The sequence below is a fragment of the Solea solea genome, chromosome 20 (assembly GCF_958295425.1).
Source record: "Solea solea chromosome 20, fSolSol10.1, whole genome shotgun sequence".
NCBI classification, from domain to species: domain Eukaryota; kingdom Metazoa; phylum Chordata; class Actinopteri; order Pleuronectiformes; family Soleidae; genus Solea; species Solea solea.
The window spans coordinates 13,478,173-13,500,329 of record NC_081153.1 but is presented as its reverse complement, the minus strand read 5'-3'; the positions used below and the strand labels follow the sequence as shown (position 1 = coordinate 13,500,329).

Here is a 22,157-nt window from a genome sequence, read left to right as displayed (position 1 = left end):
TGGCTTCACATTTGAATCCAGCAAAACCAGAGGAACTTTTATATGGGAATTTGTTTTTTTTCCAAACATTGGCCTGATAGTATGAGAATCAGGGCAAAAATGTCAGATTCCACAAATGCTGAGGAGACGTGTTCAAAGTCATTGGACCCTGTAAGTCATTTGAATACTCTCAGGATCGAGAGAGACTGTGACTAACAGCTGTTTCAAAGCCTGGACTAGAAATATCTAGCGTCACGCTCACAGGATATACTGTAAGTCCTAGACGTTTATGCAAATGCAAGCGCTTCAAAACTCTTCTATGCCGAGGTTAGAGACAGCAGGTCAGCCAGGATCAACACTCTTAGGACAAAACATTCCAACACTGGGCAGGACTCTGCAATCAAGAAATGAAATCTGCCATTTATCACCAAAAACAGTCGCTTGTTTGTGCTTTGGAAACGCGCAGGACAAAAAAGAACTTCAGCCAGTGTTTGGTTTGAATCTCAGCCAAGGACAAGCTGAGCTGAAACATATACGCCTTCCTGGGCTGCGTATTGTTGACCCACACACAGATTCTCGAAAAGAGAAGGGATTCTGAGGTATCCTTAATCCCTTGCTCTGTCTCTACATGTCAACTCTTGCCTGCTAAGAGCCAAACTAAGAGGCTAAGAGGCCTGACGCAGCCAACAGCAACCTGTCGAGAAGTGTGTTTTTGTACGCGTTAATACTCACAATACGCACAAACACCGCTTCTGTCATTGTCACGTACACACACACACACTCGCACACATGAATACAATACTGGTGTGATATCAGCATGTGGAATACATTAAAGGAGACATGTCTAAGCTTGGACTTAAATTACAGGATGAGGCCGACACGAGATGAGGAATTTCAGTTTACGTTACCCAGACAGTAAATCTACCCGCGCACACAGATGGTTAATGTTTGATAACACGTAACCTTGCACCGTGCTTCAATATTTTCTCTAACCTCCACCCTGTTGGTCAACTATTTATCAAGTCAAGTGTCAGCTGTCAGCTGGTGTTGTAAGAAGAAAAATAATAAGGTGGTAATTGGAATTTTCAGTGTACCAAACGGGACAAGAGATGTGATATAAACATGAAACTGAAACAAAACGAAAAAAATATAAATGTAGTGTTTTAGTTTTAGTTTGACTGTGTGTAGCTGCAGACCGTCACAAGGGGAAATCCTAAAGCAAATATGATTTTAAATATGTTTTCGGGAAATAAATGTGGCGTAAATAGATTCAATTACAAGCAAATGACTCCTGAGGTAAATCATTGTGTGTGTTTTTGTATGTGTGTGTGTGTACACAAATGCAAGCACACATTCAACACACACACACACACACATACGAAAAAAAGGCAGTGTGCAGCTGGGAGCAGACACTGCTGCACCAAAGACCAAAATAAAAGTTGTTTTTGGCGGCGCAGTTGCCAACTAAATGTTTGCAAAGCCTGTCGGGATTTTCCACTTAACAACAAAAACAACACAGCAATGAAAGGAAACGATTTTGAAACAAACATCTCAACATTTGTACAAAGGTAGATGATCATTGACAGAGTTGCACAATAACAGACAAATAACATATTTCCATTATTGTACCTACAGTATTTGCTGTGAACCTGTTACATCATATTACAGTAAGTGGCAAAACACATAAATGTTTACAACGCAACAAGCTACGCTGTAAAACGGCTCAGAGTTCATGTGGGTTTGTACGAGTGGAGCTGTGCAGATGTGATCCTCGGTCCATGAGTCTCAGACCACAGCTATATAAAGACAGTCTAATTACTGGACTGGTCTCAGCACAGCTCACTCACTCGCTCACTCACTCACTCACTCGCTCGCTCTCGTTCTTGCTGAGAGGTTTTTATTTTATTTTTTTTCACAGCAGACATTTTGACATGTTTAAGCAGGAAGAGCACAGGTGCTAGTGTGATGTCTTTGTTCAGGACAGTGAGACAGCATAGAATGGAACCCACCCATTATTAAAGGGGCTATATGTAAGATTATCCATATATTACTACTTGTTTTAATGCCAATAAATGAACAGATATACATGATTTTTTTTTTAAGAAAAATGACACCTTTTGCAACCTTCCTGTAAACCAGTGGTCAGCAATTGGTGGCCCATGGGCCAAAACTGGCCCGCCAGCCTCAGTATCTGGCCCGGTCGTCACAAAAAAATGATTTCATATCGAGTTCAGAGCTTTTATTGTGAAAAAATATGAACTTATTCAAATTGATTTTGTTGCTATAATTGAGAGTTAGGTTAAACTAAATGTTTGGTTTGAAAAATAAAAAAATAAAAACAATGCTGCTGTCATGGAGACAGCCAGGATTGAGGAGCAAATGTCCATAAAATAGCTATTATTATTATTATTATTATTATTATTATACTGTATGTTAGGCTCAAAGAAGAAGCAGTAATTCTTAAAATTGAAATGATGCACAATAAATATTATAACAGTACAAGTATGTACAGTATCTCACACACGTTTGTCTTCATAACAAGCTGCTGATTAAAGACAACGTCCACATCATTGTTAGCTTAAGGCAGCAAACGTGGGTTTTTGTTTCTGACAGAAGACGTTTTAAGGCACTTTTGCCGGATGAAATTAAGAAAATTCTTAAAAATTAAATTCTCGACCACATATACTTACTGATAGACTGACTTAGTCTATCAGTAACTGGAATCGGGTTCGATTTTCCTGACCCAACAGAAACACCGCAACAGCAAGTTTTATCAGACGCAGCCTGGGAAAGCACCCAATGCTCGGAAACTACACTGCTGCTTTAGTGACCTCATCAGTGTGCATCTTGTCCCATGAGTAACATACTCTCTGTCCCTGTTTTGGTCAGAACCTAGGATAGTTCAAATAGGTTCATACTGTCTTCTTAGTGATATATTTGAGCTTAAATTTCGTTTAGTCAGACAGGTAAAAGTAAGGTTGTTTACCTTGACATGTTTCAGCTATTTGTCACAGGATTACTGTTACTGTGACATGTCTTCCTCATACAGGTTTGCCAGACGTCCTATCTCACACCTGGGATGCTGTCGTCGGCACGTCACAGTAACATCATGTGACTCTTCGGACGAAGGCTACACTTGATAGATGAACCATGTCAAGGTAAACGACCTCACTATTAACTGTCTGACTGAACTAAATTTACTCTCAGAGCCCAGGATGCGAGCCCCATGTGCACCTCCAGGCTTCAGACTTCACGCCGGCTCCTCAGTTTAACCTGCTGAGGTTCTGAAAGGGAGATTCCAGATCAAAAACCCAGCTTCACTGAGTTACACAGAGAGCGTTGTGTGGAGCTGACAGGCTTAAATATCACCGTGTGAACTCATTTCACGATGGTTTAAATGTACCAGATATTTCCGTTTATCTTTCAAAGTTACCATCGTGTCTTTTTCTGGGCCTATTAATGGCAGCGTGAGAGTTGGGTGACTTCCTGTATGACTGCCTCACTCACTCACTCCTGACCTCACCACACACAAACCCACAGTGAGTTTGGTTTTAGTGCTAAACAAAGAAGAACATGTTTATTATTGAGTTCCAGACTCGACAGGTGAGCCTGACACACAGCAAGTCTGTTTATGTTTGGTTTTCGTAATTAGTGCTTAGCTTTGTTGATGCTCTGCTGGCAGGAGCTTTTTTAAATAAGCATCATTCTCAAGTCTAATAATTTCAGCATGCATTAATCACTGCATTTACAATAACGTGACTGTAATTAGAGTCTATATGTCTTTTTTTTTTTGATCTTGAGTTATTTCAAGCTGCAGAGAAAACACCCTGCTGTTGGAGGCAGTTTACAGGCTGTGAGCTGCAGACGACAGGAGCAAACTCATCTGAAAGTGTTCCCACACCAGTGCTGTGCTGTGGAGGAACTTTCTTTTTTCATCTATCCCCTCAGCCGTTTCTGGTTGCCTCGGGGTGCAATAAATGCAGTCTCCCATTGTGAGAAGGATTAGCGACGACACTTGACTTTGAAGCTTGAGGATTTCCAAAACATGCTTTGGCTTCGGGGCTTCTCTGTGAGTCTGAGGAGGTTTTCAATTTGACTACCTCTATGCAAGACTCAAGACATACATGGTACATAGGGCATTTTTACCACTCTACTCTGGTTTTTTTCCTGCGAGGTTTCAAGCAAGCTGAGCCAATACTAAAATGTGACATTGACAGACCCTATCCCGTCCTGACACAGGAATCAAACCGAACAATGCCAAGCTGTAGATCAGTTAAAAAAGACTTTAAAAATCCTGAAAACATGCGTTAATCTGCAATAATTAGCAATTAGGAAATTTAAAAAAATCTCAATATTTAACACTGTGAGTCTGACACAGTGTCTATGTCAGACAGAGTCTGTGCTCCGGTCATGAAGGAAGTACTGAACTAATGTTTTTAATTAACAGATTCTAATGATTCAGTACACTGAAAATAACCGCTTTGCTTGTCACTAGTTTGTGTCGCATATAAAACAAAGTGCTATGAGGCGGAGGAGGTACTAATAATGGAAAACGACCTGTCTGTCGCCAAACCAAGAAGAACCAAGCTGAGCCCAGTCATGCTAAAACTGTATAGTGGAAAAGTTCCATAAGTGGAGGAGTCCTCTGTTTGTTACACTCAGTTTCACCATTGGATGTCACTAATTCTTCCTCACTGAGCCTTAATGTGGATAAAATGAGTACTAAGCATTTAGTCTGGAAATAGGGGACCAGCTAGTAAAGCTCTACTCATGTTACAAATTCCATCCATATAGTATCTTCTGATGCTCAGCGTAACAGCTCATGAGAAGGAAGTTAATATAGTTCATATTTTCTCCAAACTTCAACAACCTTCAGCTTAAAACTTCATCTGAACCACTGAACACCACAAATTCAAGTCAGCTGTCAAACGGAGCTCCACGTCGACTTCATGTGAGAGCTCAGCAGCCGACATGTCAGACATGGCTTTCATTAGGAGATATTTTTGTCAAAGGCACCACCACCACCACCACAACAGAAGCATTAACAGCACAGAGGAGTTGCCGTGCAGCGCTGCTTTCACTGACGTCACCTAACGATGCAACGACGAAAATGGAGGACAGATGCAGACACGAGCATGAACGTTACCATCTGTGGTTTGAAACGTGTGTAGGTCAAGAAAGGGAAATGTGCAGAACACAGTTTGAGTATTGAGTGTTTTTTAGTATAGGAAATGTTAAGACGGCCTTTTTTCACACAACATGAATTAATGTCTTTTTTTTTCTTTTTTTTCCCCTCATTTTCAGGTCCTGTGCATATCAATCTACACATATTTTGTGTTTTTATAATCACAATTTTATAATCTGATTTTCTATTCTCTACTTTTCAATCAGGTATCTGCATCTAATCTGCCCTGGCACACATTAAATACCATACTATACTACACTATACCACACCGCACTGTACTATATCCACTCTATGCTATGCTATACTACACTACACTACACTACACCATGCTATATTACATTACATTACATTACATTACATGTCATTTAGCAGACGCTTTTATCCAAAGCGACTTACAATGGAATCAAGTACAATTAGCCAGGGGTGGAATCGAACTTGCGACCATGATGTCTTTGGTACACAAGGTAGGGTCTTAACCACTGAGCCACTCCACCCCTTATACTATACTATACTATACTATACTATACTATACTATACTATACTATACTATACTATACTATACTACACCATTCTATTCTATGCTATGCTATACTACACCATTCTATACTATGCTATGCTATACTATACTATAATACACTACACCATTTTATACTATGCTATGCTATACTATACTATACAATACTACACTACACTACACCATTCTATTCTATACTATGCTATGCTATGCTATACTATACTATACTACACTACACCATTCTATACTGTGCTATGCTATACTTTACTATACTACACCATTCTATACTATGCTATGCTATGCTATACTATACTATACTATAATACACTACACCATTTTATACTATGCTATACTATACTATACTACACTACACCATACTATACTATACTATACTACACCATTCTATTCTATGCTATGCTTTGCTATACTACACCATTCTATACTATGCTATGCTATACTATACTATAATACACTACACCATTTTATACTATGCTATGCTATACTATACTATACAATACTACACTACACCATTCTATACTGTGCTATGCTATACTTTACTATACTACACCATTCTATACTATGCTATGCTATGCTATACTATACTATACTATAATACACTACACCATTTTATACTATGCTATACTATACTATACTACACTACACCATTCTATACTATACTATACTATGCTATGCTATACTATACTATACTACACTACACCGTTCTATACTATGCTTTGCTATGCTATACTATACTATACTCACTACACTACACTATACTACACTACACTATACTACACTAAACCATTCTATAGTATACTATACTATACCATCTGAAAACTAGAATCTAATCTGAAGTCAACCACTAAGCAGAAGTGGGGATGGACATGAAATCTGAGAAAGAGAGTGACACATATGGAAAAGTCAAGATGAAGGGAAACATGAGAGAAAGGAAGCAGCAGAGGCTTTTTTGCAGCTCAGATCAGCTCAAAGGCCGACAGCCCTCTGACAGGACTTAGAGGATCATCTGTAAATAATCTGGGTTCAGACCTGGGGCACATGGGCCACTTTCTTGACAAAGTGCTCATTTCTCACCTATCACTCACTCTCTCTCTCCTTGTGTTCCCTCCGGCGCTGCATCGAGTTACTGTACGACAGTCAGCAGAGCAGTGGCATGTGCTGGGATTAGTGGTGGAGCATAACTGAAATAACAGTCATTTTCCGTTTGGCCATAGAGCAGAGCAAAGTGGAATTCTTCTCGTCGGCTCCCTCGCCTGCGTCATCTCTCACACAGGAACAGTCTGAGATTTCCAGGAAAATGGAATATAAAGCAAAGTGGCAGAGTTTGGGAAAGAAGGATGACATCATTGAAATAAAGTAAACATCTGTGGACCAGCCACTGACCCTGATTTTTAAATGGATCCTCTCTGCAGGAGGTAGACAACCTCCACTGTATATTTATTTATTTATTTATTTACACAATTATCATTTAATGCAGCTTTCGTTTCTTGGTGCAGTTACAGCCATGTCAGTCATAAGGTGGAGATTTAGTGAGGCAATAAAGATGAGAGTGAAACATCAGATTTTGGGGGCCTGATTGGAGAGCATGGTGTCCCGGGACACGCCCTGACCTCAGGAGCTGCCAGTGATCTGAGGAGGAGGAGGAGGAGAAGGAAGAGGAGGAGGAGGAGAAACCGTCCCACTGTCAGAAGTATGCAGGACCTTACGTCAGCCCTCACTCTTTAACAGGCTGTCAGCGCAGGACGCGCGCTGTGGTGCGCGGAGATGACAGCGACGGAGCGAGGAGGATGTTGCATTTGCACACCTGTGGAGCGCGAAGAGTCGTGCGTTTGAAACGGGACTTAATTCATTCTGGACTCGATGCATTTGCGGTTCACGACCAGTGATGAGTTGGCTCCTGTTGTGGATTCTAACAGCAGGCGGAATTCAACAGGTGGGATGAAGGAGCGATTTAAATCACTGTTTTTCTTCTTCTTTTTGTGTCACCATGGAAATGACATAAACGCTCTGTTTTTGTGGGGATGACACACACACATTTTCAATTATTATTTCCAAGTTATTACTTAGTGATTAAGTGGTATTATCATATTGCTATTTCAAAGTTATTTCCACACTATGACCATACTCTTACTGTGCTTTGTTATCATATTCTCTATCCCCTGCAAGGATGACTGTATTCACATGTCATTTGTTGTGCCCAGTGGTGGATTTATGGTTTGTTCTTCGTCAAATATTAATCATAATTATTATTGATATTGATGTATCTATTTACAAAAGAAATATACAAAGCACTTCACAAATGAAAACACTAAAACATGAAGAAGACAAACCATAACAAATAAGTAACAAAAACATTGAATTAGTTCAAATGTGGAAATGCAGAGTAATAAAAGAAGGTGTTTTGTTTTGATTTAAAAGTGCTACATCGATTACATGAAGGCATACAATGACCATGATATGACCTGATGTATTTCCTCTGACAGGGAGTTTCACAGTCTAAGGGCTTTTGATTTTTTAAATCATGTTCCTTAAGTTTAATTAGATAATCCAATTGATCAATTAGTGTGTCTGACTGTCCTCTGTTTGCATCTCACTGACAGCTCACCTTTCCACATATAGTGTAGGAAGTCATGTCAGTTTTAACATGAAGTGAATGTAGTTAAATGGACTGAGTGACTCATGAATCCCTCTGAACTTCCCTGACACCTGTGAGGAGAAGTTATTATTCATTACGGATTATTAATATCGTAGGATGGACGCTACACGTGTGAGATTTCAGAATTCAGTACTCGCGCAGCTTCATTTCCTGGTTTATGTTTTAGTGACCCCTCGTGGTTATACGAGGAACAGCGTTTTAAAGCCTTTTTTATCCACCTTTCTTTATCTGCATTGTAGAGCTGAAGAAGTTGTTTACAAAATCAAAACCTCAATCTGTCTTTATGTATATATATCTTTTATTGTTCTCATCCTTGAATTAGAGCATAGCTGTTATATTATTTTATGGCGATACTCCAGCTTGTTTTAACACTCACACTTATTTATGGAAATTTTTTGTACATTTGGGCAAATTTTCCCTCTTGATCTGGTCATCACTGTGACTGTGTTAGTGCATATGGCACAATTTATTTGTAAGAATATCTCTCTTTTGACAAATTTTGGAATTCAATTTTTCGAATAGATCAATAGAACGCAGTGAATTTTTTTTTTACCAAACTCTTAAGTCATTTAGGACAAAAACGTCCACTTCCAAAAACTGCTTTGAGAATAGTACAGATTAATATTTATTCTGCTTTTTTGGGGGGTTAAATCTTTTGATCAACTTCAGTCCTGATCAAAACTACCAAATATTTAATAATTATCAGGATTTTAATGCCTTAAATGCCAGTTTGATTACATGAAAAAGCACACAAAAAATTAGTTATATGGGTTAAAATCCTCTAAAATGATTGAATCTTTGGTAGGGCTGAAGTTGTTTAAGAGATTTATGCAGGAAAAAAAACCCAGATTGCAAGTTGACATTTTTGTTCTCTAATGACTTCAGAGGGTAGTAAATTAAAGTGATGCCTGAGGGTTAAATCTTTAACACAGTCAGTTTTGAAGTCTGACTTTAAGTCATGTTGCAATATACTGTATTTCAGAAAAATTGCAATTAGATATTTTATCCAAACCATTCAGCTCTTCTCTATCACCCTCAGTCCTTTATCTTAATCAGTGCAGCTGTTCTGCTTTTGAAAATGATGAACCATCAATAGCTCATATACAGTATATGTTAAACAGTCTAACTTCATGTTGCATCATGTCAGTGTAGCAAATATTTGGAAAGAATTTGAAACTATGCAGTGCATAAGTGACAGTTTCTCAACGGGCCCCAAAGCATCATTTTTTAAAAATGCTCTCCTCTTCCCCTGAGGATGTGTTTTGTTATTCTTGTACTCATGCACTCAGAGGTCATGTGTTCAGAGCGACAAACGACGGAGCCAGCAGGGGAAGAAGGCTCATCAGTCCTTGTCACGTCACTCAACAGAGAAAACAGCTGTGTGTATTTGAGAGAAAAAGGTCAAATAAGAGGTTGATTTTTGAGGCTACTGTGACATGTATCTTATCCAAAATGCATTAAAAGTCAACATTTTGTGGATGTAAAATGATTTCTGCATCTTCCTCTGCCTGCAGTCTTGCTTAGGTTCTTTCTAAAACACCCATGACGTTTATCTGATTAATCTACATAGTGATTAAATGTTTATTTAATTAAGTTTACTCAGGGAAAGATGAACAATTTCAAGATGATAAGTGCTTCAGTCACTCTCAGTATTTACATTGCTTTGTTTGTATAATTGGCATTTTTGCATGATTGTTTTTCCCTGTAATTTAGTCTGATAGCTGCAGGGTACATTAAATAACTCTGAGGAATGGTCTAGTGGCACTGCTCTAATTAGAAATCATTTTTCTGCATTAGCTTTCAAATCTGTACTATTAATACAAGTATAATTTCATTGAAGTGCGAAGAACAAGCTCTTGGAAATGACAAATGCATGAGATGATGAAGAATCACTGTTAAACGTGATTGTATGCACATGTGTATATTATTATGTGTGTCTTAGACAAATTAGAGAGTGTTCTTATGGATCATGCTATGATTTATGAGTATAGTATACTAATATCTGGCCTTACTCCCTGGCCCTGTCTAGACCCCGTCATATTGAAGTCATTATGAGGGAAACAGTAGCTGCAACAGCCTCATCAGAACATTCGCAGTAAATGTAACTTCTCTTTTCTTAAGTAAATGTAAGTTAACGTGATAGCACAACACATTTATCTGGCATTTTCTCATACACAGCATGTTCTCCAAACTCTAAAATGCCCTATTTCGTTGTTTGTAAAACAAAAACATCACTTTTTTCTCTGCAGAGACACAAGCAGTCACTGCCCAAAACCAGGCCTGGGCTGTTCACATGTCCCACGTGGCCCGTTTCACTGAGAACATCTGCTTTTACAAAAACCGCAAAGCTCGTTAGTGTGTGTGAGTCTGGCAGGCGGAAGACTCACAACACACAGATAACACAGTTGTGGACTTAATATGTGATGATGAAACACCTCTGAAGTGTTGAGTACATGCAGGATTATCTTCACTCAGGGATTCATTTGTTTTTATGTGTGTTTTTTTTTAACAGTACTTACTACTACAGTAGTATACAATACTTTAAAATTATTTCACAACATGGCGACACATGCCGCGTTTGTCACGCGTGTAGTAGTAAAGCAGATGCGTGCAAATAAGCTTCATTTGAATCCTGTGGAACAGTGGAAGTTATATTGAGACAGGATTGACATGGAATAATTCAGGATTAAGAAGATTAAAATATTAGGACTGGGCCAGTCTGCTTTTGTTTTGTTATGTTTTGTTTGGATAATTGTGATCTCCTTTTCCTCGTTAAACTAAAGTTGAGTGATGTATTTTTTGGGACAATAATTCATATTTCCAAAAATCAATGCACGTCACATTTATCTAAATTGAATGGAACAGTGGTACAACAGTTTTTTTTAAGTTAATGGCTACATTTGGCTGCTAAAATAAATACAATCAGGCCAAAGTGATGCTAAAAGAAAAGAGAAGATGAGCTGAGCACAAATATGAGGCTTCAAATGAATGTGTGACCAAAGCCACTGTATATTCCGTGTAATGAAAGTTACTTATTATGGTATTAATTATGTTTTGATAAACACTTTTTCAAGGTCTAATTTGTACACTCTCCTCTCTCAGGCCTTCTCCCAGAATTCCACTGCCATGCCGCCTGCCACAGCCGTCACATCCACACCCACAGATCTATACAACCGGACACAGTACTGCAAGTGGCCCTGTGAGTGTCCCGTTGCCACCACATCCTGTCCGCCCGGTGTGAGCCTCATCATGGACGGATGTGACTGCTGCAAAACCTGCGCCCGGCAGGTGGGCGAGGTGTGCAACGAGGCGGACACGTGCGACTACCACAAGGGACTGTACTGTGACTACAGCTCGGACAAGCCTAGGTACGAAAAAGGATTGTGTGCATGTAAGTGTCACTCACCAGAACCAACGAAACAAAAAAGTGTTTGCTTCTGTGATTATTGATCATTTTATAGTTTGTAGCTGCATTAAAAGACATTGACAGCATCTATAAAGGCAGCTGTATCTGCATCTTCACAAATGTAATGTAAATCATATTAACCATTAGAACATTACTATATTAAAACATACATTATATACAGAAGATGTGCAATATAGTGTCTTATATCCTTCTTTCAGCATAACCTAGATAATCTGATGAAAGAAAAATTTAATTTTCACAAACTATATAAAACACACCTGAGTTTAAAAAACAGATTGAATATGGCTCATTTTAGTCTATTTTGTGACTTCTGCAAAACTATTGCTACTTTATATCATGACTAAAAATGTGATATAAAATTAATCATAACTGACTGCAAAAAAAATTAAAGCCTGTAAATGTGACCTAAAAACAACAGGATGTTCATATAAGGAGTTGTGTATTATTAGCAATTTACCATGGGTGCACCTGCGGCACAGGTCCATGCTGCGTGAGCGCTAAGGGTTAAAAGCCACACGTGGATATTTTGGTGTGTGTTTTGCAAAAATGAAAGACAAATATGGTTCAAAGATAAAACAATGTGGTCATTTTATGTGATCGTTTTTGATTTGTCACAGTTCTGTTGATATCCAAGACATCACAGATTTTGTTTCTAAGAATATTTGCATTGAAAACAAATGCAAAGACGTCACTGTAATACAGTGTCTAGTAGTTTGCCCTTTGCGCTGTATATAACTCTTCCTACAGTCTGAGTGTGGATGTCTCCCCTCTGTGTATTATCAGATATGGTGGGTACAGGCTGTGAGCACGATGGTGTGATCTACCGCAACGGGCAGAGCTTCAAGCCCAGCTGTAAATACCAGTGTGTCTGTGTGAACGGTGCCATCGGATGTGTGGGACTGTGCACAGAGTCCAAGCCTCCCCGGGTCTGGTGCCAAACCCCACGTCGGGTCAAAATTCGTGGACAATGCTGTGAGCAGTGGATCTGTGATGAGCCCAAGAGGGGGCGCAAGACAGCACCGAGACACGCTGTGGAGGGTAGGACGCTAATTCTGCTTTGTGTGTTCAAAGTTTATTTATACAGCTCCAACATGTAGTAACATATCCCCTGGTTCTCCTTCCAGCATTGTATAAGAACACAAAATCAAGTAAATAATTAAAAACATTTTGGCCAGATTTGGCCATTTCTCACCAATGGTGTTTGAACGAACTTGTCCTAGAGCTTTGGTGTGATCACCTTCAAACTTGGTGCAGTCACTGTGGACAAGTTGAGAAGCTTACGATGCTTATGGTTAGTTAAAATGTCACATGGCGTACGAGAACGGGGGCAGCAAAGTTGGTGAAAATTTCGAATTTCTCGCAACACAACGAAACTCTTATAACTTTGTGATGGATGGCCCGATCTCAACCAAACTTGTGATGATAGATGATGGGCCAGTGCTGAAGACATCTATGTAAAAACTGTCAAGTTTGAAAACATCGCCTCCTGGTGGTGGCAGAAAATAAACCAAAAAAGTTACTTTACGATTTCGGAAATAACTTTTAGAGATTATCGTATACAACTCAAAGTTGGTGAAAACACTCATAACATGGTAGATGATGCATGCTGAATTTGATGGCAAATCGTATAACAGCGTTGCCATGGCAATGGAGCAAAGTTGGATTTTTGCGACAAAAAAACAAACTGCTACAACTTCGCGAATCAAGGTCCTATCTGAACCAAACTTGCTAGGATTGATGATACTTCGGCCCTGAAGAAGTCTGTATGAAAATATTCAATTTCAAAAACTGCTTTAAATTTCTTTGTTCCATATAACACAAATCATTAAAACCAATTCATTTTGTGGACAAAACAAGACATTTGAGAACATCACTTCCAGGTTTGAGAAACAATGATCAACATTTTTCATCATTTTCTGGTCCAAGGAAAAAAATCAAAAAAATTAGCCCCCTTCTCCACAAAAGCATCATCACACAACCAAAATGTCGGTCTTCCTGTCGAATTCATGATGCACTGGATGCTGAGACTGGAAGAATCGTCTCCTCACGCCTCTCTCCATCTTAGGTCACCAGTGTTTGCAGCTTGCTTCTTCTTACTTCTTTGTCTACCGCTCGGTTGTCCCAAGTCTGATCTTTACTTTGGGAAACATCTTGTACATCTGTGCCTCACACTTTGGTGTTTTATTTAACTGCTGAATATTTTCCTGCACTAATGTGTGGAGCGTTATCTGGCTGTGATTCATCACATCACCTACCTGAGGCTGAGACAGTCAGACATATTAGCATTGCATGTGTGGCTGCTCATATTGCTGCTGGTGTTAATGGTACTGCAACACTGTTCAAAAAACTATTTGAATAGCACTTTTCAAAACAACTCTACAAAGTGCTTTCCATAGTAGAAAAATAAAACCTTTAAGCGTAAAATGGTAAAGACAGAATTAAAAGCAGATGAAATAAAATAGTAAACATCTGTAGGTAAAAAAAAGGCATGTTAAAGAAAAGTAGTCTAATGTTCAGTGGCATATTTTTATGCATTAGCCATATTTAGTGTCAGTGGCTAGAAGTAAGGAAGTTGTGAGATGAGGGCAAGTAGCAGCATCACCATCCACTGTAGCATTCCCTGCTTTAGAGTCCAATTTATTATATTCCCTTTAAAACCTTGTACAAATCTATATAGGGTTTGAGTTTAAAGTTCAAAGTACTAACTTGTCAAAATAACACTCATCACAGAAATATAAAAAAATACAAGTCAACCATAAAGTTAAGAACAAAAGTTTTACTTGATATAAAGAAGGCAATAAATACAAGTTTTCAATGTCTAACATTACAGGCTGAAAGTAGCAGTGTCTGTACATCATCACCATCTACAAGTGATGTGATTTACACTACAAACCTGTCCATTTCAATCCTTTGTTTCAGAGGAAGATACATGCATATCATGACAAGCCGAGTCACAAAATCAGATGGATCCTTGTCTGATTTTGGAAACTGCACAGCCATGGTATGCTACTCAGTCAGGATCTGTGGCCAGATTTCCTCACACACACATAGAAGAAGGGGAAGGACGAAATGCCTTACCATGTTACGAGTCGACTCAATTTACCTTGTTCTCTGTTGTGTGAAGAAGACCCAGCTCATAAAATCTTGACTGATTTAAAAATTGAGCAATTAAAGAACTCAAACATCCATGCTGTTGGGTCATGCAGAGGGCTAGCGATTTTTTACAGACTGAAACAGGCTGAAAGTAGCAGTGTCTGTATTTTAGTGTGGTGCATCACATGTACAGTGTTTTGTCATGTGTGGTGGTGGGTCAGTGTGGACAACGGGGGTTCAAGTCCATTTAAAAAAAAAAAAATTTAAATCTCGGTGACCATGTCCTGTTGGGCAGAGTGACGTAGCAGCCATTGAGGCATGTGTACAGTTTGGCAAGGTCCAACATCTGACAAAAAAAATATAAAAAAACAAGCGTTAGCACACTTTAGTATTAAGTAAATATGGATTAAACATCTGAGAGTACCATCTGAAAGAACGTACCTGAAGACATCCCCTGGAAAAGGTCGGTTCATCTTGGGCGAAGTCCTCGTCGTAGAAGGGTCGGTTCATCTTGGGCGAAGTCCTCGTCGTAGAAGGGTCGGTTCATCTTGGGCAAAGTCCTCGTCGTAGAAGGGTCAGTTCATCTTGGGCTAGGTCATCACCGCAGCCATCCAGGACGGGACTTCTCCATTTCGTGGTGTCCAACATGGAGTCCTCTGATCCAGGAATGTGCTGCAGCCTTCATCTCTTCAAAACAAGGAAGAATTTGATAAGTCACAAGAAAGAAAAAAAAAGAAGTAAACAAATGACAAATCTTCAGGTAGCTCACCTGGTCAAGTGTGACAGGTCCTCAGATCCAGTCAGAGCTCACCGATGGATGCCCTCCCTAACCTATACCTGCCTTTCCTGTCCTACACTGACAGTTACAAGCAATCTTTGCCAGCCATTTGGGATGATGCTAACCCCAATGTCTTGGTTTGCTGCATGAAAAACTGTAAATCTCCCAGTTGCCCAGACAAACTTTCCTTCTGATTCCGTAGCCTCGCCACAAAAACGTCCTCTGCTGAAACCCTCATTTTGCTAAGCATGAAATCAATTCCACTTTCCTGTCCTCAGATCTCATTTTCTCTCCCTGTTGCCTTTCAACAGCCATTGCTGTTGTAACTTCTGCAAGAGGCAGCAGTTTCACAATTCAGAGCTTCTTATGTGTCTAGCAAGACGTGGCACCAGAGTATTGACAAAGCAGACACCTGAAAATGCTTGATCCCAATTTAAACAAATGCTTCACCATCTACAAGTGATGTGATGTGATTTACACTACAAACCTGACCATTCCAATCCTTTGTTTCGGAGGAAGATACATGCATATCATGACAAGCCGAGTCACAAAATCAGATGGATCCTTGTCTGATTTTGGAAACTGCACAGCCATGGTATGCCACTCAATCAGGATCCGTGGCCAGATTTCCTCACACACACAGAGAAGAAGGGGAAAGACGAAATGCCTTACCATGTTACGAGTCGACTCAATTAACCTTGTTCTCTGTTGTGTGAAGAAGACCCAGCTCATAAAATCTTGACTGATTTAAAAATTGAGCAATTAAATAACTCAAACATAGATGCTGTTGGGTCATGCAGAAAGCTTGCGATCTTTTGCATGGTTTCCCAAACATTTAGAGGTCAGGTTACTGACCCCAACAATGTCAAATTCAATTATTTTCTGTCCTAAACTGATGAACCATTTGGGTAAATTAGATCAAGCATTTAAAAGGTGTTTACATTGTTAGTAGTCTAATGACACTTCTTACCCAACACATGAAGACGCAGTGAATCAGGATACGGCTACCTTTAGCATATGCAACAGCAGCAGTGGGTGGTGGAAGGCTGCAGGGAGAGAAAATTTGATATGGAGACAAGGTGGAGGAATCATTTAATGCATAGCTCAGCAAGAGTTAAAGCGGAAAGAAACTTTAGGGCAAGTCTACAAAAATCAGAGGAGGAACTTCGCCAACACATCGAAGAGATAGCAGTTTCTCATGCAACCAACCAAGACATTGGGATTAAGCATCTAGCTAATGACTCTACAAGCTGCCTAAATTGTGAAATTTGAAAGAAAGTCATGGTTAATAACGGACGACAGACACTTGTTCGCTACCACGGACAACAGACACTTGATCACTGAAATAGCTAGTGTATGGTGAGGTGTTAACCCAATGATCTATCAAAAATCCCACTTTGGGCAAGCCATAAAGTCCTATCATTTCAACCAGCTGCCAGCTTCGCAAATAAGAGGCAAAAGACCACTTGTGTTTACACGTTTACATGATCACTGTTAACCACAAAGCTCCAGACACCAAGTCAATCCAAGAAACAAACCAAATAACGAAAAATAAATTAAAAAGCTGCAGCTGCTCACTCCTGATACTCCTGAGGGTACTTGCACAACTGTCTGATTTCTGTCTGAATTCAGCCCACAGAATAAAAGTTTTATTTCAAGTCATCGTATCGAAAAATAAAAAGTTTAAACATTTGGCCTAACTTTCACTTAAATAATCCGAGTTGTCTCTCTGCCAGATTTGTGTCCTCCTAAAGAAAAGAAACGCGCTCTAATCCAGCAACCTACAATCTAATTTATGAAAGAAACTATGCAGGATAGCCCTGCATCCCTAATGCGGGTAACGCATAGTTTTGCAGGGGAAGATAAAATCCCCTGCTGGGAGGCCTCCCAACATGACGCGCAAAAAGACTATGAACACAAAAAGGTTCAACTCCTTTAGAGGGAAATAAACTTGGCAGAGTGAGACAAGTCAGCATTAATATTGAATTCGATTTCAGTTAGCGACTACAAAGGCTGATGGCAGTGTGTAAAGTTTAAGACTTAAATGGATATCAAAAGTGTGCCAACAAATGCCAGATTTAAAGTATATCATAACATTATCCATGGGCTGAATAACACCTACAATCTAATGTGACTACACTTGCATAGAAATCAAAAGTTTAGCTTCATAATCAAATCAGGAACCAGTTATCTTATCAAAGCAATTACCAGTTGAGAATAAAGGAAGACCTGGTATAGCTCTTCAAAATCAAATACTACATCTTACAGCACAAAGAATTTTAGACAAGCTACAGTAAACTGATGCATTTACTACATGATTCATCAGCTTCCACGTTTGTCAACAGCCCAAGCTGCAACTATGATAACTGAGATTCAAGATCAAAATTTTATTTTTAAATTAAAGCCATTTCAAAATAAGGTACCAGAATTTCCTGCAGAAATCAGATGCCTCAAGACTAATCAACTTTAAAATCATCGATTTAAGTTGAGATTAATAAAAGGGACTAAATCCGACACACAGGACAGACAGACGGAGAGACAGTGACACATGCCATGACGGCAGTCTTGGCATGCGTTACTGTGTAAATAAAGGCCTTTGCACTCAGTAACGCAAAACAAAAAAAATAGATTATTGTAATGCCATTGTGTCAGGCATTGTAAATGTTTAGGTGCAAATTAACTTAATAAATTGAGTGGACACGATTTACCCACAAAGATCATGTGGCAAAGGCCTTTAATACCTACCTGAAAGGCAAGCTTTTTTACCTGTTTTTGAAAGAATTAGCTTGTTGTCTAATTGGTGTGCATCTTGCCAGTCTTGCAGCATAAATTTTGTTCACCTTTCTGGTGCAGTAAAATCAATTGGAGTGTTAGTCTGGGTCCAAAGGTCAGATTAACGTCAGTTCGAGTCAGTCATCTCACACACACACACACACGAAAACGTAGTAGGAAAAACAGATCAGAAATTATAGACTGGCATAAACACCAAGACTAAGTACAGTCACGACACAGTGGCCATGAAGAATCAAGATTCAGGTCAGAGCAGGTATAGTAATGGCACGGCGGCCAAGCAAGAAAGAAAAACTGCACTAACCATTTGAAATTTGAACTAAACTAAAACGCAATCTAATTAGGATGGACATGCAGGGATGTCGGTGCTCCTCTTGACTGATGCTAGAAGGAAAGTACAGGTTAGTTCACTTACTGTGCATGGACGCGGAAGGCACCCATGTTTGCCTATGTAAAATTACTATACGCGCAAGGCCACACGTACAATAACACAAATAGACCACGAAGGCGCGGGCACAGTTAGCGATCATGGCCTACTTGCATTAAGGGACGTATGGCCATACAAAGGCAATGGCAGGGCTGCCATCTAAAGCCAGGTACTGTAGATCACCAGGATCTATTTTAACGTGCTAAGGCTAATGGAGATTAAAGGACCAAATTTCAGACCACCCAGTAAGGTGGACAGGAACATACAAAACCAGCCTGTGGCAAATGCTCCGTGTACAACCCTCAGCTATTTGACAGAAGGAAAGCAGGAGAACAGAAAGAACGTGGCCATGTTGGAAAATGCAGATAGATTTAGGCACAGTGGCCAAGAAAGAGTGGAGGCACAGCGGCCAAGAAAGAGTGGGGACACGGCGGCCACCCAGAATTAAATCATGACACCTTACTATTTGACGATCTTCATGAAGATCAACCTGGGGGGAAAAAATAAACAAACAAAAAAATGTTTGAGTCCAGCCTTGACAATGTTCAAGTTCATACCGTTACAGATGTAAAATAACTAGGTAAGGTGTTCTAGAATGTGTAGGTATGAGGTACAGACATGGTTCACCCAGCCTGAGAAATAAAGACTCAAATTCAGTGAAAATATTGCTGCCAGCACAAATTCTATTCCAACAGTGAAACAAAGACATTAACATAATCACAAGTGATGTATAATAAAGTTGATTAAGATTGAAGGAATGCCTTTTAAGTTAAGTATAGAAATGTCAGTACATCATTACCTCTTTAAAAACACAACAAAAACATATATTATACATATGTGATTAAATTAATATGATATATTGCCATCAGTTAAATACATTATGAGAATTAGCCATAACATTTTCAATGATGTAGTAAATTATCTCTAAAGGGGTCACTCACCATTTTTTGACAGCCTCAGGCTTTTGTATATGGCGGGTCCGACCAGGTCTCCGTGAGCAGGAAGCAGGTTGTTCCTTTAAAAATAAAAAGGCTGTATTTTAATGACTACAGTAAAAGTTTAGAATTATAAACGACATGTATAACCCTAAATCTGTTTTTAAACTTTAACATAAACAAATAAGTTTTTCCAGTGAAAAACTCAATAGTAATGACCATGAGTGGAACAGTGAGTTAACATAGCACAGCAGCCATTTTAACTTGTTTTTAGTAAGGCTAAGATTAAGCTAAAATTTAGCTATATAATTATTATCATTTTTATTAATATTCTTATTATGTTATATTATATAAATTAAGCTTAAAATTTAGCACAGCTCAAGCAAATGCTGAAATTGAGCAAATAACTAAAGCAGAATTAAAAATTAAGGCAGAATTGAGCAGACAATGCGCAGGGCTAAATTAAAGTTAAGATAACTTAACTTGACAAAAGTTACTCACCATTCTGGACAGGCCACCAATCTGGACCAGGTCGAACACGCCATCCTGGAGCTGATGCACGCGGCCACATCTCGGCGTCTGACGTCACGCCGCGGTAGTTTTCTTTTCTTCTTTTCTCTTCTTTTTAAAAAGTTCCCTGGTTCTCATTTGAGGTTTTAGGGCGGTTGGTGCATTACCGCGACAAGTTCCCTCCTCCCGGAACAGTTTCAGTAGTTAAGCAGCGACACTTTCTTCGCGTCTTTTCTTTCGTGTCACGGCTCGTGCAGCTCCTCTTCAAAGTACCATCGCGGAACTATTGGCTGTAGGAAGATTAAATAAGAAGAGGAGGAGGAAGCAATCAGCGGTCATCAGCTGATCGAAGAACACCTGTGCAGGTGTGGTTGGTGCATTACCGCCACCATCTGGTATGGAGTGGGAATCGAAATGTTGATCTAACTGAACTATTACTTAAAAGTAAAAATAATAAAATAAATAATAATTTAATATATACAGATATACATAGGCAAGGAAGGTTTATTTGTATAGTTCCATTCTTACACAAGGCAATTCATAGTGCTTTACAGAAGCAAGTAAATACATTGGAAATTAAAACTAAATCAATTAAAAAAAATCAAGTAGCCTATAGAAATAAAAACAGTTTAAAACTTTAAAAACATAAAAAAAATTAAATCAAGCTGACAATAATTTTTCTGCATACTACAAAACACACACAAAAAAAACTATATATGCATACATATACATACACCTATATTCATACACACACACACACACACATCCTATGTATGTATATACATCAGCCAGTAAGTCGCTTTGGATAAAAGCGTCTGCTAAATGACATGTAATAATATCATTCCAATCAACTTTGTGGTTTTAAGAAACTGAAGTAATATCTTGTAACACTCACTCCGGTTCTTCCACAATACATCTACCAACTCCAATTCCTCATCAATGTCTCTCAACTTTTTAATCATTACTTCTCTCTCCCTTTGGTATTTCTGACATTGTGTTATAACATGATGAATGGATTCCTCCTATGTACAGCTGTTTTTCTTGTCCTTGCTTTATGTATATATTTAATTCCACTCTTCCCTATTTTCTCATAGAGAACAATAAAAGATAGAGAGATAGAAATAGAAAATACATATTTCACAGAAAGAAAATCCGACTGTGTTTGTGATGGGACACGAGGAAAAGAACAGCAGCAGCTGTGTTTAAAGTTGGCAGTTAAAAGTCTATTGAGTACAGTTTATAGTCCAGAAGGATCCTGAGTTTAGGGTGTGTGTGTATCTGTGTGTACTGTGTGTACTGTGTGTACTGTGTGCGGTGGAAGCCCTCACACTGTTTCTGGGCTTCTTCCAGTTTCCGCTCGTTTAGTGAAACGGTACCCTGAGCCATGGAGGGAGGAATGTGAGTGGACATGCCTTTGGGTTACATAAGGGAAAAAGAATCATATCCAGATGAATGGGAAACAATTTAAGTATTTAGGTTAAATACAAATAATGCAAATGATGGAAATAAGCAACTGGACCGCAAAGTTTCTAAAAACCTTAAAGTCACATCTCTTAATGAATTAAAAGATTTGTTTCTACATTAATGCAGCGTATACAGCTGAGATGGGGAGCTGGCACAAGAACTGCATTACCCAGACTACCTCATGGAGCCCCTGCTCCAAGACCTGTGGTCGCGGCCTTTCCCTGAGGATCTCAAACGCCAACGACCAATGTGAGATGGTCAAGGAGTCTCGTCTCTGCAACCTTCGACCCTGCGAGGTCGACATCACCAAACACATCAAGGTAACACTGTACACAGGACACTGTGCACAGTCAGAGAAAGGCTGTACAAGGGAAGACTAAC

General features: G+C 39.2%; 1 protein-coding gene and 2 long non-coding RNA genes across 3 annotated transcripts in view; 1 reads left to right on the top strand and 2 right to left on the bottom strand.

Annotated features, from left to right (window-relative positions):
- Positions 1-7,396: 7,396 nt before the first annotated feature.
- ccn4a (cellular communication network factor 4a) overlaps positions 7,397-22,157 on the top strand; it is a 15,990-nt gene continuing 1,229 nt past the window's right edge. The window contains exons 1-4 of the mRNA XM_058618517.1: positions 7,397-7,629; positions 11,455-11,743; positions 12,563-12,817; positions 21,903-22,096. Of these exons, the coding sequence (XP_058474500.1) occupies positions 7,582-7,629; positions 11,455-11,743; positions 12,563-12,817; positions 21,903-22,096 (786 nt within the window). The 5' untranslated portion in view covers positions 7,397-7,581. The remainder of the gene's footprint in view (positions 7,630-11,454; positions 11,744-12,562; positions 12,818-21,902; positions 22,097-22,157) is intronic.
- On the bottom strand, positions 13,199-15,939 carry LOC131447051 (uncharacterized). The gene is made up of 3 exons (XR_009233987.1): positions 15,642-15,939; positions 15,314-15,559; positions 13,199-15,218 (listed from the first exon to the last, which is right to left on the bottom strand). It is a non-coding gene; the product is annotated as an uncharacterized LOC131447051 (long non-coding RNA).
- On the bottom strand, positions 15,996-21,432 carry LOC131447052 (uncharacterized). Its single transcript, XR_009233988.1, has 3 exons — positions 20,304-21,432; positions 19,809-19,882; positions 15,996-19,357 (listed from the first exon to the last, which is right to left on the bottom strand). It is a non-coding gene; the product is annotated as an uncharacterized LOC131447052 (long non-coding RNA).